This window comes from Lampetra planeri, chromosome 30 (assembly GCF_965212315.1).
Source record: "Lampetra planeri chromosome 30, kcLamPlan1.2.h2, whole genome shotgun sequence".
NCBI classification, from domain to species: Eukaryota; Metazoa; Chordata; class Hyperoartia; order Petromyzontiformes; family Petromyzontidae; genus Lampetra; species Lampetra planeri.
The window spans coordinates 9,357,338-9,377,171 of record NC_136136.1 but is presented as its reverse complement, the minus strand read 5'-3'; the positions used below and the strand labels follow the sequence as shown (position 1 = coordinate 9,377,171).

Below are 19,834 nucleotides of genomic sequence, written 5' to 3'. Positions count from 1 at the left end.
TGTCTTCAATAAAGTGCCACCTCAAGAGAAGTGTGTCAAGTCATTACAAATGTAATTAAGTTAAGTTTTAGAATTCGGTGCAAAAAAACAATAATTTCAAGAGCCGCAATGCATGTGAATACGCGACGGTGCTTAATAAATAATGCCACGAAGCAGCCTTTAAAGAGCTGCATGTTTCCGACCCCTGGCCTAGGCGCATGCTCCCACACATGATGGGACAGACACGGTTAAAGTCGTGTAGCTGACAGCCACAGCTATGTTAGTCTGAGAAAGCCCTCCACGGCTCTACTCGTGGAATTTGTGTGGAACAAATACAACGGGAGACTGATTAGTGTCCCAGTGCGTTCAACCATGGTTATTATGTATGTTGATGGTGCGCTGGTAATTGCTGCTCAATCAGAATTTGGAGGACTCTGTCTCCGGCTGGAGCTTTATATAAGCGGAGGTCTGTCGGCGTAACAATCGAAAAATTACCCTCAAATGACTCAATTGGAATATACATAGCAATCATTCCCCGCTATCGCGAACACTTGCCAGGATCCACCTGAAACCAGTCATGAGACTAGGTGAGTCTTTCCCTGGGTAAGCATGAATAAAAGTCTACACGGGGGACCTTTGTCTTTGCCATCCTGTATATGTTTCTATGTATACGCGCGCGTGTGTGCCACTACACTTGCATGCGTGTGTATACATGTGTGCGTATGTTTATGTAGGTGTGTATGTATGTAGTGTGCATGTTATAGGAGCGTGGTGGCACGCACATGCAGGCGCGCGCATGCAGAGAACGCCGCATCGCAGATGTTTGGGGCATATGGCTCAGAACAATCCCCCCATGGGCTTGGCCAATTCCCACACACCAAACACGGTTAGCAGCACCTCTGAGTGCACCCCCTCTGGGCCTCCATCCCTCCACCAACAAAGTCCCCCCCCCACCCCCCTCTTACCCCCAAAACTACAACGCCCCAACATTTGGAGGACAACCCCCCAGCAAGTGCTTTCCTTCCCCGTGCTCTGAAAGGCGCACACTGTAGTGCAACCACAGCAACAACAAAGGGGACCCAACTAATATGGGGGAAACAATAAAAAGAGCCAAGTCCATTTAACAATCCTCCGTCAAATCTGCATCAAGGCTAATCACCAAAAAACCCCGAATGTGCCCAATCATGCTTTGAAGGGTAAGCAGTATTGAGCCTGTTTGTGTTTAAAAAGAGGACTGCCTGGGAGTGGCAGGTGTTCTTACATCTATACATGGAGAGGAATGGGAATTGGCCAAACATCCTTGCGGGGCCTTCCTGGATAATGGGCATTATTGATACTTGCGCAACACCAGTGGCTCCAGAGCAAATGGGCCTCATAAAGAGCAACACACTTGACTAAACCAGTCCATTTGGTGACTTTCGCTAAATACCACATCGGAGGGTAGGTTATGAAAATGTTCCCAAAGCATTAAAGACCCTTATATCTCATTTCCACTCCACAACTGATCCATGTCAGGGCCATGCCGAGCCAGCCCATCGTGGCTCACGAGGCGTTCGGTTGTTTTTCCACTGTAGAATCCGATCAGTGCCGTGCTACCGTGTGCTCAGTGTTTGCGACTAAAATTGCACGTATCAGCTCCGCACCTGTTCATATATTGGCCCAGAGACAAGTTTCGACATCTTCTTGTGAGGCCAGCTTGGCTTGGCACGCCAAATAGCCAGTTGAGAACCACGATTACCCAGAGGGCTCCAAGCTGGCTCGGCTCAGATGTTCCGGTGGAAAGGAAGTAACATAGGATAACACGACTGGCTGAATTGGTCAATTTTGTGAGCTTCAGTCTAACGTGGGTTTGAGTCTAGGGTAGGCCTCGGCAAGGTAAGGTAATTTACCCTTTTTACTGGGTAAAAGGGTAAAGGTGTCGACATGCCAAGGGTAAAGAGTAGGGTAAAGGTAGGCTCGTTGCTTTTTACCTTTTACCTTACCTGCTAAAGGGTAAAAGGTAGGGTAGAGTGATTGTATTGTGGTAAGGTAAAAGGTAGGGTAAAGGTAGGCTCGTTTTTTTAACACTTTTACCTTACCTTGCCGAGGCCTAGTCTAGGGTGCACTGAGACACTTTTTCTTTTAAAGACGAGGAGGCCTTAGAGTCATTGTTGGAAGAGCAACTCGTTAAAGTCGTCTCCAATTATATTTGATAAGTAATGTAATGCAAACCCATATTTGTTGGTTTAGAAAGTCACATACGTTTTTATCAGGCGATTATGATTATTTTGCTCCAATTAACATGTTAGGCCGATTTAACCTCAGAAATAAGAGGAATATGCTGACATAATTTTTTTCTTGAAAAAAAATGTTGGTGCTTCATAGATGAAAGTTACCATAAAAAATACGAAGCTACGACAAAATGAGCACAGGTAATATGATTACATATTGCAAGTGAAGTAATAATATTGATAACAAGCGCTATCATTTTCAATTACTTTCATTAAAATAACTGTTAAAAAACGTCATCTCAAACAAGCCAAAGTGGAAATGATGGTGTCAGCAGCTTCTGTTAATAGGACAGCAGCAGCTAATGCACGTAGATCATGCGACGGAGCCCACAATGTCTTGTGCTGTTATATTCCGAGGTTAAGTCAACATCATGGCTGTGAATCACAAGCTGGCAGAGGGCTATTGAAGTTTTGGAGGATCGTTCTTTCACCAATGGCTCTGCCAAAACGCAGCAATTGGCCAGCTTTTAAAGGCCTTTTGCCAACAGACGAATTGTACCCTACCCTAAAAGTAGCAAGTTTGTTTGAAAAAAAATTCACAAATTTTATTCTATCGGTTTCGTGTGTCATGAGATGACACGTCCGTGCGAATCTCTCGGAGACCAGTGCAACCCTTCATGCTTAGGAGAACAGCCCACCGAGTTAACCGACCACATTTGTAAATAGTAATGAAAAAATAATATAACCATAGCAAGGTAATACTTGTCAGTGCTTAGCTCAAGATAGGACAGTTTTCAGTTCAAATTCTGGGTACCAATTTGTGTGAAGTCGACAGCAGATGTCAGATACAGAAACCGGTCTCTGCCATAATAACGTAGAGTTTACAACACTGGATCTTGGGTACCAATAATCGGTGAGATTATACTGAAATACATCAAGCCGAGTATTGTGGTGGACGTCTGCAATCCAGTAAATTAAATAAATGATGTCTCATGTAGCTTAGTGATATATCTAAACCCACTGGAATGTGACGTGGCCTGCTGATGGCAGTACAGAAAATAGGGCCGTGAACCTATCCCCGCCGAACTTTCCATGCAGGCGACACAGAAAATCTATGCATATGACTCGATAATTATTAACTCATTCGAATTTCGATTTAAAGCTTTCGTGACTGCAGGGATTCATCTTCTTGGTTCTTTCGGTAAAGTCACGTAGAATGGAAATAATAAAATAATAAAAATAAAACAAAACATTTCAGACTCTGTCGTCTCGACAGACCTGTTCTTCACTTGAGGACGGCTGCTTGCATTGTGGCCGAAACGTCGTGAGAATTATTTTATTTATTTTATTTTTATTATTTTATTATTTCCATTCTACGTGACTTTACCGAAAGAACCAAGAAGATCATTCGAATTTGAAAAAACAAAAGATAGGGATTACATCCTCACTTCTAAAGGTTAAGGCAATCACTAATCGGACACCTGTTTACTTTAAAAAAGCGAGGCTTTATAGGACACAGCGCCCGTGCTGGTCAGGTGTGCGCGGGAAGAGAGATGTGCTTGGCGCGAGCGGACACGGAAGGCAGCCTCGAGTTGGGCCTCTCGGGGACATTGGGGGTGGCGCCGGCACCCTCCCATTCGCTTGTGAGCTCCGACGACACCTCGGTGTAGAGCAGGGCCCAGTCCCAGGGCCCGTCGTCCTGCCGCGCAGTACAATACCATACAACGCAATTACGCAACAGAAATTTGACCGTGGCGGTGCGTAAGTGTGACCGTACTTCGAACGTTAATCGTGAAATACACGGCGGCGACATTTGAATTTATCGAGCGTCTCAATGCGACCCTGTCTCAAGATGTTGCAAGCGATGGAAATGCATCTATATGCATTGCGAACTTGTGACAAAGAGGATGGAATATATTTTTTTAAGGGGAAGGTTAGGAAGAGGATGGCATGGGGCAAGTGGACTTTATTTTACTGATTAAGACGTTTGGATAGATGGTAATAATCATCTGCGTCTATTCATGGATAAGAGGCACACATCGAAGTGGCCACCGCGCGCACTAAATCAGTGACAATGAATTGATGATAATGGTGAATGACAAAGTATGGTGATGATGATGACAAGATGCTGAAGATGTAGTATTCATTTTTCGATTTAAAGCTTTCGTGACTGCAGGGATTCATCTTCTTGGTTCTTTCGGTAAAGTCACGTAGAATGGAAATAATAAAATAATAAAAAGAAAACATAATAAAATTATTCTCACAACGTTTCGGCCACAACGCAAGCAGCCATCCTCAGGTGGAGAACAGGTCCATTCTGCGTGACTTTACCGAAAGAACCAAGAAGATGTAGTATTCATCTCCATTTGAATCCCCAAACTAGTGGTGAAAATTCTAATTCAAATGGTAGGGGCTAGTGTCATGTTGCAACCACTGGTGACTTCCAAACAAAGTGGTGCTCATTTAAACGATCCCAGAAGGGTGACTGAGTCAGCCCCTAAGCTGGATGGGAACTCCAAACCTTACGATTGTGAGTTAAGTACTCTCAGCACGGTGCCACCCAACAGATGACAATGTATGTATGTTGAACTCTTTCCCACTGTACGTAGCCAACCGTGCTAATGGAGGTGCGGGGGATGGACAACGAAATAAAAAAGGCAGTTTTCAAAAAATGAGCTTTCAATCTTGCTTTAAAATTGCATAGCTCCAGTGGCTTCCTAATAAATACCCGTTTTGTAAATCACCTGAATTGTGACGTGTGATTTGCTACTGGAATGGTGACACTTTCAGAACTCACCTCCCTGATCTCAGGCTCTGGGGCCAAGACTCGGGTGAGCAATTTCAGGTCAATGTCTCCATCCTGTTTGCACAGACACAAAGGTCAACACAATCTCGTTGGATTTAGCCTCGTTACAGATCAGTTATGTTCAGTTCAACAGGCTTGATAACCCAAAAATGGGGCCATTGGGATAAAGTAAGGAAGACCTAGAGGTGCTGTACAATTGAAATACAACAAAATAGCAAAAAAAATCCATTCAGGCAGCCTAATTTTTGTTACGGGGTTTGACCGTCCAAAGAACGTGTGGGTTGAAACACGCAAATGGACGTAGAAACTGGCACGTGCATGCGATTCACACCCACGTGCTCGTGCTGTAACTCGCGCAAACCAATCACAGGAGTATGTAGCGACGCTATTTTAATTTATGAAGCACAAAAATAATTCTTCCCAGACACAGGAAGAATTATCCCGTCGGCTCCCGTAAAAAACACATACGTAGTCCTTAAATTATCCAGAAACGTCTGCCTGGATAAATTACCAGAGAAAACTCAGACAAATGTGGGGATGACACTCAAAAAGATATAGATAGGTCAGCAACCTACTTGCTGTCCTGCCATCTACTGGCCCCATTGCAGTCCTGAACATGACTGAGAAGGGTGTGCCGAGTGTACGATATGTATCATGCGAGGAACGGTGAAGTACAGCAGTTATTGCTCTGTGTTATAATCCCAGCGACCTGGGCTCACGGTATCTGAACCTGTCCTAAGTTGACTCGGCAATAAAATTAGTGCGTGGCAGGGTGAAGAGGCTTTCATGCGGCAATGGATAGACCACGGCTGATGATGGTGATGAATGTTTTGATCATTTACCTGCAATCTAATGCGTTGGTTTTGACATATAAAAGGAAGACCGAAAGCCAGATGATAATGGTGGAATTATGACTGCATGCTGCCACTGACAGTGGCGGTAGAACGATGACTGTGTTGAATGTGGAAGGTACAAACTACGTACCGTGTGTGTAGCACTCCTTGAGAATAAAAGAACCACTTCTACTCCATGCCGCTTTGTAACACAGGACTCATGCAAACGGGGGTGACCAGAGCACAATGGAGGCTTGCAGATGTAATCTCCAAATTAAAATCTCTTATCGTCGTTTAGGAGGAGGCTGGTAGCTGCTGGAGAGGTGGGATTTGGTAGAGGGACCGAGGTGGTGGTGGTGGTGGCGGTGTTGTTAAGAGCTGCTGGGTTAAGAATGCCCAGGGCACGTTCGGAAAGCGACCATAATGGTGAGCCAGACGCAATGCTAAGCCTTGCCCCAGGGCCACGGGGTAAATTTAGGAAGTGCATTCAAGCAGCATCTATTGTCAGAGAAGCACCATTTTGAGAAAAAAAATTCAAAAGGGTTAGGAAAGAGTGTCTATCCACTTACTCAAATGAGCAAAACATTTGTGGCCCTCAAGTAGTTGTGATAATTCCACATTGGTATGACTGGGATGGCCTATCCTGAACACATGAATCACTGTTGACTTAACACTGTTGAGAGGTGCAACCTTGTTCACTGCTGCTCATTGAATGCCGATGAAGATGACGATCAAGATACTTTACATTCATGATGATGGTAGCGAAACCAACCTTGGGAAGGGATGTAAACTGGGTGGCTCATAAGGCTCTGAACGGCTGTGGCAAAGCACTGCTGAAATGTTGGATATAAATCTCCGTTTCAGCAACCTGCAATGAATCTAGACTTAATTATCTCGCGTTCCTGTTCGTGACAAATAAGAACCACTTTTATTAACGGTCTTCACATAAACATGTCTTACATCCAGCGGACGCTGTGTGCGACTGCGGCTGCGAACTCCAAACCGTGGACCATAGAACCATCGCTCTACTCCCAATCTACATTTGAATGCGGTGTATCTGGAATTCAGCAACTAAATCTCTAAGTGGTGTTCTGTGTAGGCCATATGAAGGAAGTAACTGCTCGTAAATACTACAATGCTGAAGTTTGAGGGAGACAGCGAGACTGAACAGATTACCTATATTAAATTTAACACATCTTTTTTAAAATATACGAATGTAAGATTTTTATTATGTATAACCAGGTAAGAGCCCACTGAGACCACACGTCCCTTTTGTAAAGGTGTTCAAGTTGGTACAGAAAACAAAACAAATACAGCAATCGAGCAAATTGCAATTGTGTAAACAATACAGAAAAGACCATTGAATACAAATGCTCGACAAAATTAAGAGCAAAAATATCACAATTTAAAGTGTGACCCTTGTCACAGCATGGGCTGGTAAAGCAGGGACCCCGAATGGGTTCAGACATCACTCTCCGCTGATGTCAGGGATTCAAACTCAAGTCTCAGGCTGTTTATTGCAGTGCGCTAACCACTGCACCACTGTTCCCCCACCCCCCATCACAATTTAGCAACCATCAAATATCAAAGAACATAATATAACTGTGGTGGCGTGAATGCGCACAGATTCAGGTGCTATTTATATTTGACGATGTCACCGCCACTAATGCACCCGTCAGTGCAGAAGGAGGATGAGAACAGATGGAAAGCAGCGAAACGCTAGTGAGGGTCAGAGGTCGCGAGATTAAGCAGCTCTCCAACCCACCCCCTTGCCACCACTGCACCGGCCACAACCTCACCACCCCTCCACGCCTATCCGATGCTATCGCCTGAAAATGACTTTCCCTGGGCGTGAAGAGTCCGATAAGGAGCAGGCGACGCGGCAAGAGGCAGGCGAAAGAGGGTGTGTAGGAGCGAATGGGGGGTGGTGATATGGGGGGGGGGGGGGACTAGGCGCAGAACCGTTCTTCACCCCGTCCCTGTGTCTCGCTTGCTCCAGGCAAGGTCTTTCTGGGAAGCCAGGTTAAAGAGCCAGACAAACAATGCACGGCCGAGAACGTGCCGTTGATTGTACCGCGCCTCCTTATTCAACTGCTTAAGCTCAGGGTTGAGGGTTCATTGGAAGTGATTACAATTTCTCTGGATGGTAACGGCTGAGAAGCCGTATGTTCCGAAAGCGCATAAGCAACTGCGATGTATTGTGATAAAGAAACATAATTTTAAACATTTATTATATCAGACTATGTTTGTTTGCATGTTTGCCACAAGTATGTGTGGTTAATGCAGACTTGATGCCTTGTGAAAGGTATCTATTTGTTGAGTGAACATCTTAACACCTGCTTTATTGCCAGAAAGGTTAAAACCTTTTCTTATTTTTCATCACATTTTTATAACAGTTTTTTTCTTCAATTGACCGATTTCTCAGGAAAATATCCACCTAAAGCAGGGGTCGGCAACCTACGGCTCCGGAGCCGCATGCGGCTCTTTACGGGCTGCTTCTTCACAATATGTACGTATGTACAGTATGTACTCAGATGCATTGCGGCTCTTGAAATACTGAATTTTGTACCGAATTGGAAAGAAATGGCTCTTCTTGTTATTTTGGTTGCCGACCCCTGACCTAAAGGCTTGCTTAGTTACAAGGCTTCTACCAGAAGCCCTTCGCATGAAGAAAGCAAATGGGAGTGCCCAGAGAAAACTCATGCAGACAAGGAGATAACAATCAAGGCTCGCGCAGACAGCAATGAAGAAGCATAGGACAATCAAGATAACGGGCGTTTTATTCGTATTTTCAGTTTCTCATACGAAGAGCTGTGATGACTGTTGAACGATTGAATGTAGACCCGGTGCCATGGTGGTGAGACGTTAACTACCTCGCCTGGTATACAGGGGATCGTGGGTTCGATCCCATCCCCGACACCTGAATATTTAGAGTTTGCATGTACTCTCTGCAGTCGCGTGCATTTTTCTCCGGAACCTCCAGTTTTTCCCTCCACATTTAGAAACATGCGTTTATAGTAATTAGTTGCTATAAATGTACACATAAGTCAATTCGTTGAGTTTTCATTTGTGGCCAGATCGCTTCTGAAACAGAGCTATATAGTTATGTGGGCCTTACCTGGTAAAATAAAAATATTTTTTTGAATGTTTATGTATATTATCTCTGTATCTCAATAGTTTATTGAACTACAAAAGTTACAACGACAAATGTGGCACCAAGCAGGAAATAATTACATTGATTTGTGCTTCCCGGGAAAATCAAATCACTAACGCTTATAGCTTTTAATACGCGTAAGTTTAAAGGCTTCTGCACTAGATTTAAATGACGGGGGAAAGAATGACAGTTAAGCACACGTAGTAGGTCTGGCGCTTGCGTTCGCAAATGCCCGGACGACACTGTGTAGTTTGAACCACATGAACATGTGAACTTTTATGGTGAGGGTTTTATGTAAAATTTTCAATAATAAATTAATTACGCAATTTATAAAGAATACAAATTCTTCTTACTGTTTGGTTCATTCGGTAAAGAAATGTAGGTAGAAAAAATAACACATCTATTATTTTTTTCTACCTACGCGACTTTACCGAAAGAACCAAAGAGTATGGATTCCTGCAGTCACGAAAGCTTCAAATAAAGTCCTTCTTAATGCAGTATTCATTTTAGACATGTTCAAGATTTATGTATGTTGAACTTCTTTCATAACACACGTAGCCAAACGTGCTCATCAGAGGTGCGGGAGGACAACAAACTAAACACAAAAAGCAGTTCTTAAGAAATGAGTTTTAATCTAGATTTAAAAGTGCATAGCGCCAGTGGATTCCTAATATCGGAAGGAAGTTATTAGTAAGCCATTGGAGCTATGCACCTTTAAATTATTTCTATTCAATGAAAATTCCAAATCTCAAACAACAAAACTGAAATAACCTTAAATTTCGATTTAAAGCTTTTGTGACTGCAGGGATTCATATTCTTGGTTCTTTCGGTAAAGTCACGTAGAAGGGAAATAATAAAATCATAAAAATAAAACAATAAAATTATCACAACGTTTCGATTGCAACACAAGCAATCATCATCAGGTGCGAAAACCACAGCAAGAAAATTGGAAAAAAGTGGTTTTCACACCTGATGATGATTGCTTGTGTTGCAATCGAAACGTCGTGAGAATTTTATAGTTTTATTTGTATTATTTTATTATTTCCCTTCTACGTGACTTTACCGAAAGAACCAAAACTTAAATAATCTCTTGAGCATATTCTAAAAGTAGACAAGGAAACATTTGAAGCAAATTTACATGCTTATCTTATTTTGAAACTGACATGAATCTATTTAATATTTTTGTTTATAAGGGGAGACTGGGCTCCACCAAAGGAATGGGAATTTCCACCTCTGGTTCAGCGCCAATGATGGCGATGCGCAATGCCCAGTGCCTACATAACTTTGACGTTTGCCTGTGTTGAGGTGAAGAACCACGCGGACTCGGAGTTTCTTGTAAGGGCTTACGCCGGTTTATAAACACTGTTATTAACACACTAACTCACACCAGAGGTAGGTGACACTACACTCGGCCCTTCCCTTGGACCTCGGCTCTACTCTTGTCCCTAGCCTCGGCTATTCCCTTGGGCTCTCTCTCACCCGAGTCGGGACGGGGGTTCAGCCAACTCCGTCCGACCGAGTGAGAGCAGCACCCCACTTCTCCCTAGCCGGCTCTCACGGACTTCCTCGAGCCTTATCCTCGGCTATCTCGACGGCTCTCCCACTCGTCGAACCTGGGACGGGGGTTCAGCCAACTCCGTCCGGTCACGAGCGGGAGAGACCTCTCTTAGCCGCTACACAGCCCGGGCTCCCACAACGACCCCCGTTACGTCACGGGGTCCCCCTTAAGTACCCCCTTACAATCCCCGTCACATGACGTCATCCCACTATCCCATGACGCCATCAGGCTACTCCTCAACACCTGAATGATGCATCGTCCTTCGGCAGGCCGTCAGTAATTGCGCAAACAAAAATGGGTTAATTTCTCCATCAGATTCATTTTTCTTACCAAGCTTTCATTGGGGTTGAAGTGGTGAAGCAGTGGTTCGCATACTTGCGCTATAAACCTGGCAACCTGAGTTCGATTACTCGCCATGGCTAACATTACTGATAACTACGAACAAACCCTCCTTCGCCAATCTGCACTCACCAGCATGGCGAAGTATGGTCAAACCAACCCCATGACCGTCTGTAAATAATAATTAAGTAGTTATGAATGATCGTGATCATTGCTTTTAGAGAGGATTTACACGTGTATTTGTCACATGTAATCAAACCAAACCAGCTGCATCAACATGCCTACCACCTACGTTACAGAAGGATGCTAAAGTGGGGGGGGGGGGAGGTTTTCTTGCTTTTGTTTGCCTCTGTATTTTGCCGGAGGTGTCAATGAAGTGACCGGAAAATAAATAAGCAGATTTGCCGACAGGGCGGAAGATAAGCGTGGGCTCGTAACCAGGGGCCATGGACACGCACGCGCATTTATAAAGCGGCATTCGTTTACCGCTCACCGACCCCCCCCCCCCCCAGATCCCCCCCCCAGATCCCCCCCCCCCCCCGCAAAAGCACCCCCAGCCCCGCCCTCGAAGGAGGACCGAGATTAGCAGTAGCCATTGTGTAAATGTCCTAGTCCAATTCAAGTCCAGGCAGTATCGCTCAGCACATTGCCTTTCGTCCAGACTACTGGGTCCTTTATCACATTTACTTTGTCCATCACTGCAGAGTTTATATATCTGGCTTCGTTCTATTGTCAATACAAATTGAGTTACGGTGGTTTAAATTTATTAATAAAGCATATACCAAACATTACCATCCCAGCTAATCCACTGCATCTCTAAATTACAAATATTTTCAAAAGTAAACAATCTCTTAACGCACCTGCATTTAGGTCTTATACTTAGTGTTTTTCTGAAATACTTTATTGGATTGAACAATTTTAAATTATACTTTTCTGTTTTTTTACATTGGTTTGAATCCATGTCTCTCTTTTAGTCTTCATAGCCTCTCCATTTCCACTCCTTTGTCAATTCACTGCTGGATGAAGGCATCCCCCCCCCCATTTCCATGTCGGTCGTGGGGGCCAGGGCCAGTTCAGATATCACTCACCACTGATGTCAGCCGTGAACTCAGGCCACCGGTTCACTGGCATCTCAGTTCAATTGGCCAACCGTCACTCCACCCAACAACAATTATAATAATGCTTCACTTACCCAGCATGGCATTACCCAGCCTTGACACTCTTTCTGATGAGGATTCTGCTTGGGATGTTTTTACAGATTCATACTCTGTAGTTTAGGATGTGGGAGGAAACGATCATGCCCTGAATAAATGAAGGGGATGGTCAGTGCACTACGCTCTGAACCTGGCAGTATGAGTTTGAATGGCTCTTACGTGGTCATAAATACAGCTTCACTACTAATGTAGTGCATGTTCTGAATATTTAGTTAACGTCAAGAGCCATGCGTGTGTGTGATGAAGGCGACTTACCAGTGTCTGGAAAGCAGCGTGCGTCATGAGATCCGAGTCAAGATCCTTGAAAGTCATTACACGGTTCACCTGCATGCTGTGCACATAACACCATATAACGCTCAGGCACACAGGGATCTCGATTTGTATACAATATCAAATGCCTGTAACCAAATCACCGATAATAAACGTTGGGTTACCCAGAATACTCTGCTCTTATTGGGTATGGGGGGCATAGAGCACAGCAACATGTACGTGGATCAAACAAATTACTTGAGACACTAGTATGGCAGCAAGAGCAGTTTATGTGGATGCTGTCGCAAGAGCTCATACGTTTGGCGCAACGGTCCTTCGCCGAGAATGAATGAAATCACCCATATTGTGCCTAATCTCGTCAGGTCTCGGAAACTAAGCAGCGTTGAACCTGGGAAATGCTCGGATCAGCTTCTGGATAATGGCCACTCCACGCCGTGTGATAGTCAGTGCGGGTTGGTGAAGGCGTGGGCTCAAAGAAGTACAATAAAACAATGGAACACTGCTGCACTAGCATGTTGGCCACAAAAATAGCCACACAGACATCCACTCATTCAAGCACTGTCCAGGCTCAACTGCATTTAGCTCGAGATTTGTGCATTCTTGATTTGGTCATAGGCACATAGCTACAAGGTGAGTCTTTTGTTCGTCGGGTTTCCTCTTCCATTGATTATCGGCAGCTTCTTACCTGGGTGGAGCAGCCACCTGGGCGGTCAGGTCATCTTCTTGCATATCGTCCAGGTCGGGTATAACGGGGATGTCTGCTGAGAGAGCACACAGCGAGCGTTTTATTTTTTTTATAATTCGGACAAACCCTCCGAGTTTTACTCCCACTCTGCATCCCTTCTCCTGGCTACCACCTTGGGAAGCGCTGTGTTTGCTCCTGCAGCAGGTGTGTTGGTAATGCTGTCACCTCTAAACCTGACTGTAGATATTCATACTCTTTGGTTCTTTCGGTAAAGTCACGTAGGTGAAAATAATCGCTTGTCACATACAGCTCTCTCTGCCCACTACAGTAACAATACAATTGCTGTGGTTGTCCCACCTGATGACGGAAGCTTGTGTTGCCTCCGAAACGCCGTGGTTTAGTTATTCTAATTTTATTCTCACCTACGTGACTTTACCGAAAGAATCAAAGAGTATGGATCCTTGCAGTCACGAAAACTTCCAATCTAGAATGTAGATATTCAATTGCAACCTACCAAAATGACACCTCTTTGCAGCATCTCCTCCTGCACCTGTCTTACTCCCCTCCAACCTCAACTTCTCCATCAGCTACCTTCCACACCAAACATCACGTCCGACTCTTATAATCTCTCCTTGTCGCTTTGTCTCTTCTCCTTTCCACTCATCATTACTGGAGATATCAGCATGCTTGTTGGCGATACATATCACTTAATCTTGATTGCCTACCAGTCACTCAACTTCTCCCGATTAATATCAACACCCACTCGCTTCCATGGTCACAAGCTCGACCTCGTCATCTCCAATGCCGCGTCTGGCACGATGACCACCATTTGACCCGTCACTTGACCACGGTACTGCTGTTTAGTTAACAAAGTGATTTGGAAGTGGATGAACCAACACAACCAACAGCGCATATAGGTACAACAAGCTGCTCTTGAACGCGCACCAGTGATGCACAGAGCGTCAACACAGTCCTCAATGACCTACAAAGTGTTGATCGAACTCCAGGCAATGGAATTAGAAATTTAAAAAAACTCATGGAAAAGTTTCCAGCGTAGCTCAACCATATGCAAAACAGCCGTACCCTAACCTCATTCCGAAAACGAAATTTGCCATCGCGCGAACGGAAGGGGTCGTGCAAGCAAGCGGCGCAGCCGGGTCCGCGCGAAACGTTCCGTGGAGGGAAAAAAAAATAGCGAAAAGGAAAAAGCAAAGCAGTCACGGCTCCCGATAGAGATGTGTTATTTAATAAGGGGAAGGCGTGAAAGGGATTAACCCAGGCGATAATGGGCGGGTGATGGATGGTGGGGGCGGGACGAGAGGGAGGCCGAACGCGCCTGTGTGGCGGCGCTCCCAGCGACCTGTTCAATTAGGGGGGCCTGCGGGGAGCGCGTAAATGCGTTAGGCCACACGGCGGCGTGCAAATTATGCCGCCGCCAAATCTGATTCCCGCGCGCCCGCTCGCTCACTCGCTCAAGACGCACACCTGCACAGGGAGGGAAAAGGGGAACAAAATGTAAATTTGTAGGAAATTATTTTAACAAATGCTGCTTGAGCGCAATGAGAGAGACTGTATCATATGTATGAACTTACAGTCTCTCTCTCTCTCTCATGTGTATCAGCCTTATGCATTCGTGATTGAGTATTTGCAATGTGTTCATTCGTATTAATGTGCTTGCAGCCATTAGTGTGTACGCGTCTATATAAGTGTATTTATGTACATATGCGCACATTTTCACCACTTTTAAGTATTCTATAAAGTTGGTTGCCCAGGGCCGGTGGACAAAAATCCATATTATTTCACGTCATCATCATTATAATCATCAGTCAACAGCGGTTGTACAATCTCGTTACCACCACCTCGCTCGAACCTGAGGTCTCCCCCCTAGGTTGCTGACCTCCGAGTGCCGATTCATTGCTTTCCTTACTTGATCCAGCACAAGTGCTCCACGCATCACAACCGCCTCTTCATTATTACGCTTCACAGTACTTTCCTGCCATGTTCTATTCCTAACATCCAAGTTGATCATCCTATATTGTTGTCATGAAACTCAAGAGTATTCTCAGAAAGCACCTGTATTCGAAGGAGAGAAGTGTATTTTCGAATTGCTTCGTTAAAAGTACAGATCTCTGACCTGTATACTAATAGACATTACTTAGACTCCAACACCCATCTTTTAGTTCTAAAGTTGACCTCTCTACTCTTCCAGCAGCTTAATTTAGTTCAACAAAATCCACCCTGCAAATACAATACGTCTCCTGGCCTCCTTCTCATAACTTCCTGTATTATTGACTATTTTACTACATGTTCTCTCTGTCTAAGTAAGGATCTACTTACAGTTGTGATAAAGGCAAATAGAGCCCATCCATAACCAGTGCAGTCAACTTTGTTTTTGGGAAGATAATCTTACCCATCAGTGTCCTGTCTCAGAATGCACAACTACCCCTGCCAAGGTCCAAGCTAATATGCCTACATCATCCGCACACTGCAACTCTCAAATCTCAATGATCAATTGTGATCCTTGGGTGTTCTGCCACCTCTTCCGTACAAATGGTCTTCGTGAACACAGTCAAATGTGACACTGGACAGCGTGGGTGACAAGATGCACCCTTGCTCAACACCGCTCCTTACCTTGAACAACCGCACATAAATCAAAGCACGTGCAGGCTTTTAAATATTCATGTCGCGCCGCCGGTCTCCACGATTTCACAACACGAAATGTATGGGTATAATGTGATCACGTGCTGCTCAAAACAGATACCACTGATGTTTTGCGATTAACAAATATAGTTCAAGAGCTGTTCAACTATAATCCTGCACAACAGACCAATTTTTGGTTGAAATTTGTTTTGCTATATTTTGACTGATGACTGCATTAAGAAACGCGGCATTGCTATGGTAGAAAAGCAAATAACAGCCACAGGAAAACAAAAGCAGGGGTCACATATGGACGGTTGTTATGTAAATTGAGGGCAATTGTATTTTTAAAGGTTAAGAAAACGTTTTAAGGAAGCATAGCCCTATAACAGTGACACTTCTAGGATGTTTATGCATGTGCAGCTTTTCATCAAATAAATGACATTTAGTATTTTATTTTTCTGAAAGAAGACATGTGAACAACCAAATGCTAAGTCATAATTCCATTGCCAGTGTTGTTATTGATTCATTTGCTGTAGTTTATCTGCAAAAGACATTTCCCTAATTTGTCACAAGGCTTTCAATACAGTTTAGCCCAGAAAAGAAGTGCATCATGGAAAAATTACACGAACATTGACAGAGAAAAATTCCATAAGTTGGCAAACACAAGGTGTTCTTTACAAAAAGTAGGCCATTGTGTACAAGTCCTGTCGCCAAAATAACCGCGGTGCTGTAACGCACAAAACAGGGTCGACTTGTGAACACGGGGACAGGTGCCTTGACTTAACCACGCAAGAGGGATTAGAAGTTGCCTGAAACTCGACCCCGATTGGCCGATCAAGTCGGGTGGAGGCTAGCATTATCGCTGTAAAAAACGACACAAAGATGTTGTGGCGTGTTCACGTCTCGTCAATATCTAGTCGTGATCAACTTATTTGTGACTCGATAACCAACCAAATGCGATCTTGTCAATAGATTCAGTCTCCACATTAGCACTTCTATGTATCAAAGTCACTCCACGCTCAAATGAGCAAAGAGCGGTACTCATCTCCATTCGTGGCCCTGATTTGATGGTGGTAAATCCACATTATTATGGGAGCAACTGGTCTCTTCACAGCACCACAGAGATATTAAGAGCTTAGTTTATCCACCTCAATGGGATAGAATTATAAAGTCCCTTATCCATGAAAGCGTCATCGATTCCATTTATGAGTGTTTGGCATGTGGGAGAAAACTGGCGAACTCAGAGAAAAACCAATGCATATGAAGGGATAACATTCAAAGCTCTGTACGTATAGATCCAATACATTCATTTGCTGCACTGCTATCTCCTGGGCACCTTGCAGCAGAGCGGTTTTGGGAGTTTTACAAATCTATGTGATCTACCAAAACTTGCCTCCAAGTGCTGGATTACAGGCATGCACCGCTGTGCCTGGCACAACTTGTGACCTTGACATTGAAAGTTGAGCTCTCTGACCACAATGCCAAAGTGTCAAAATGTCTGTCTGTGTGCAATCTTCTACTTCTACAGAAATTATCTATTGTTGACAAATGTAGTCTCGGTGGAACCAGAATGACCACTGGAAGGTTATCAAGAAATGACATTGGTATTGTCAACCTTAGACCCTGGAGGAATAACACATTTTCGTAAGAGATTGTGTGGAGGAAACCAATCTCAAGGATTACAACAAATCTCTTTGTGCTCCCTAGTGTTGCAATTTTAGGTCAGTGAGGATAATGATGATAATAGGGCTGAGTTCACCGAAGCTGACATTCGACCTCCATATATATTTGGCATGTATATATTTTTACACATACGTACTCAACTCATGTATTAATCATTGTAGGAAACCTAACTCTATGTATTCCGATCACTCATCATCCCTCTGAGTTGCTAAAACAAGTGTAACTTTGTGAAAGGTGAACCGTGGATGTCTTATGGATACACTGGCTCCCATCATGAGAATGCGGCATTTCCACCAATGGCTCAAAGTTGCCAATTAAAATGAGCATCGCCTCTCCCATGTTTGAGCAAGGAGATACCTCGATTTGTGTACCCACATGGCACGGCTGCAAAGCAGTGTGGGTAATTCAGTAATAAACAAAAAACTAAGGATACTAAGGCACGTCGTGATTAGCAGCCGCTATTGACTGCTGCCTGATGATGTGCTGCTTAGTGGAGAAAAATCGAAAGTGGCCAAACTGTGGGGTGGATGGGCGAGAAAGAGATGGAGTGGGGAGACACACGGTGGGCTTAGGAGTCACCCGGGGGTGTGGGGCAGTGATTAATGGGGTGGTCGGTGCTGAGAAATAGTGCAGCCCACGTCCGACATGCTATTCATCACAAGCGGTTTCTGAGCTCCTAACTTGTGTGTATGTGTGTGTGTGTTTTGTATGTCATCATTACTATCACCCATAAGCCACCCTGTGGCAAGTTTGGTCCAGAGGAATTCTCTACAACTCAGTAAACAGATATAGAGCCTCGATTAGCAAGTAATCAGTAAAAATACAATCTGACAGTTTATAAAACTGTGGCACTGAAAATGTAGTGGTAACAAAAGCAAACAATGGCACAAAACCTGGTCACATATGATATATGCAGCAATGTACAGAGTGTACGTAAAGGTCGAGTGGTGGTGGAGTGGTTAACGTACTACACTGAAACCAAGCCGCCTGAGTTCAATTCCTGATAATGGCTAACATCAGTGGTGTGCAATGTATGAACCAGCCCTGGGCATTGCACTTCACCAACCTGCACTAACCAGCATGGTGAAGCATGGTCAAACAACCCCCATGACCAGCGTGGTGTGGGAAAGCCTTCATCTAGAAGTGGATTGAGACTGAGTTGTGCGTTATATTTTGATACACTATATAAAGCATACGTACAGGCGATCTGGCCAATTGGTTACTGGTGTTAAGAGAGCTCAAGTAATGTTTGGAAGGTTGTGAGTTAAAATCAGATCAGCTAATCATTTTCTCCAGGGAAAATAGAACGAGGAGCGCTTTGTGGGAAGTCAACAGTGGTCAAAGTACGTATGTTGAACTTCTTTCGCACCATAGATAGCCAACCGTGTGGGACCGTGCTAAATGTGGAATTCCCACCACTGATTCAAGGCCACCCAATGCTTTTTGGAGCCGGGCGACGCATTGACTCTGAGAGCAGCATGGCAATGGTCTATCCATTTCTCAATTACTAGAAACCATCAGAGCATTTTGGCCCTTCTGTACATACTCTTTGGTTTTTTCGGTAAAGTCACGTAGGTTAAAAGAAAACAAATAAATTAAATCACAACGTTTCGGAGGCAACACAAGCTTCCGTCTTCAGGTGGAACCATCACAGCAAAATTACTGTATCAAGTGTACATGTCAGTTTTTCTTTTTGTTTGTATAATTATCAGTGCTTGCCTACATGACTAGTGTCTACCTGTTTGAGACTTATTCGGGATCTCCTTACATAAATAATGTAAAAGTTTAATTCCCCTTAACAATTCTCAATATGGTGTAACCCTGCATGAAATATGTGGCAATGGGATAGTTGTTTCCCTATATTGGATCATCGTCATAGGACAGCTCTGCTACCCTACTTGTCAAACATTTAGCGGTTTTATCCCCATAAGAGATCAATGTGCAGTGCAATGCAATCCTGCATTTCCACTATGTGTAAAAAAAAATGAAATGTTCTACTGCCATCACTTTTATTAGGCAGCATCTAAGCAATACAATAGACACTCTGCGATACATTTTTATGTGTATGGTGACACATGTCTGCAATTCAGCACTTTGGAGGCAGGTTGGTGGATCGCACAAAGATCATTGGGTGCTGTAATACTCCAAAACATGCTGGTCTGCTGAGGTGGTCAGGCAGTAGCAGTACAAACATTTGGGTTTGAACCAGGCTGTGTGACCATTTGATTGCTATCACTTCACATGCACGGATTTTCTCCATGTACTCCGGTTTTGTCCCACATTCACACACTCATTAAAAATATCCCAATGCAGGACCCTCCTGAAAATGAGTCTTGAGACTCAGTGAGGCTTTCCAAGATAAATAAATGCCATTTTATCTATTCATAACAGTTTCTCCGTACCCCGCCTTCCACTCCTTAAGGATGATCTATGTAGTATCGTATCGCCTTTCTACCAAGGACT

General features: G+C 44.1%; 1 protein-coding gene across 6 annotated transcripts in view; it reads right to left on the bottom strand.

The window, feature by feature from the left end:
- Positions 1–2,123: 2,123 nt before the first annotated feature.
- The window catches only part of IFT43 (intraflagellar transport 43), a 28,922-nt gene continuing 11,211 nt past the window's right edge, over positions 2,124–19,834 (bottom strand). For 4 of the 6 annotated variants that reach the window (XM_078608707.1, XM_078608710.1, XM_078608709.1 and 1 more), the window contains 4 exons: positions 13,049–13,124; positions 12,349–12,424; positions 4,987–5,049; positions 2,124–3,888 (listed from right to left, as the gene is read on the bottom strand). In XM_078608707.1, the coding sequence (XP_078464833.1) occupies positions 3,721–3,888; positions 4,987–5,049; positions 12,349–12,424; positions 13,049–13,124 (383 nt within the window). In that variant the 3' untranslated portion in view covers positions 2,124–3,720. The remainder of the gene's footprint in view (positions 3,889–4,986; positions 5,050–12,348; positions 12,425–13,048; positions 13,125–19,834) is intronic. The other 2 variants (XM_078608708.1, XM_078608711.1) reach the window with 1 other exon arrangement.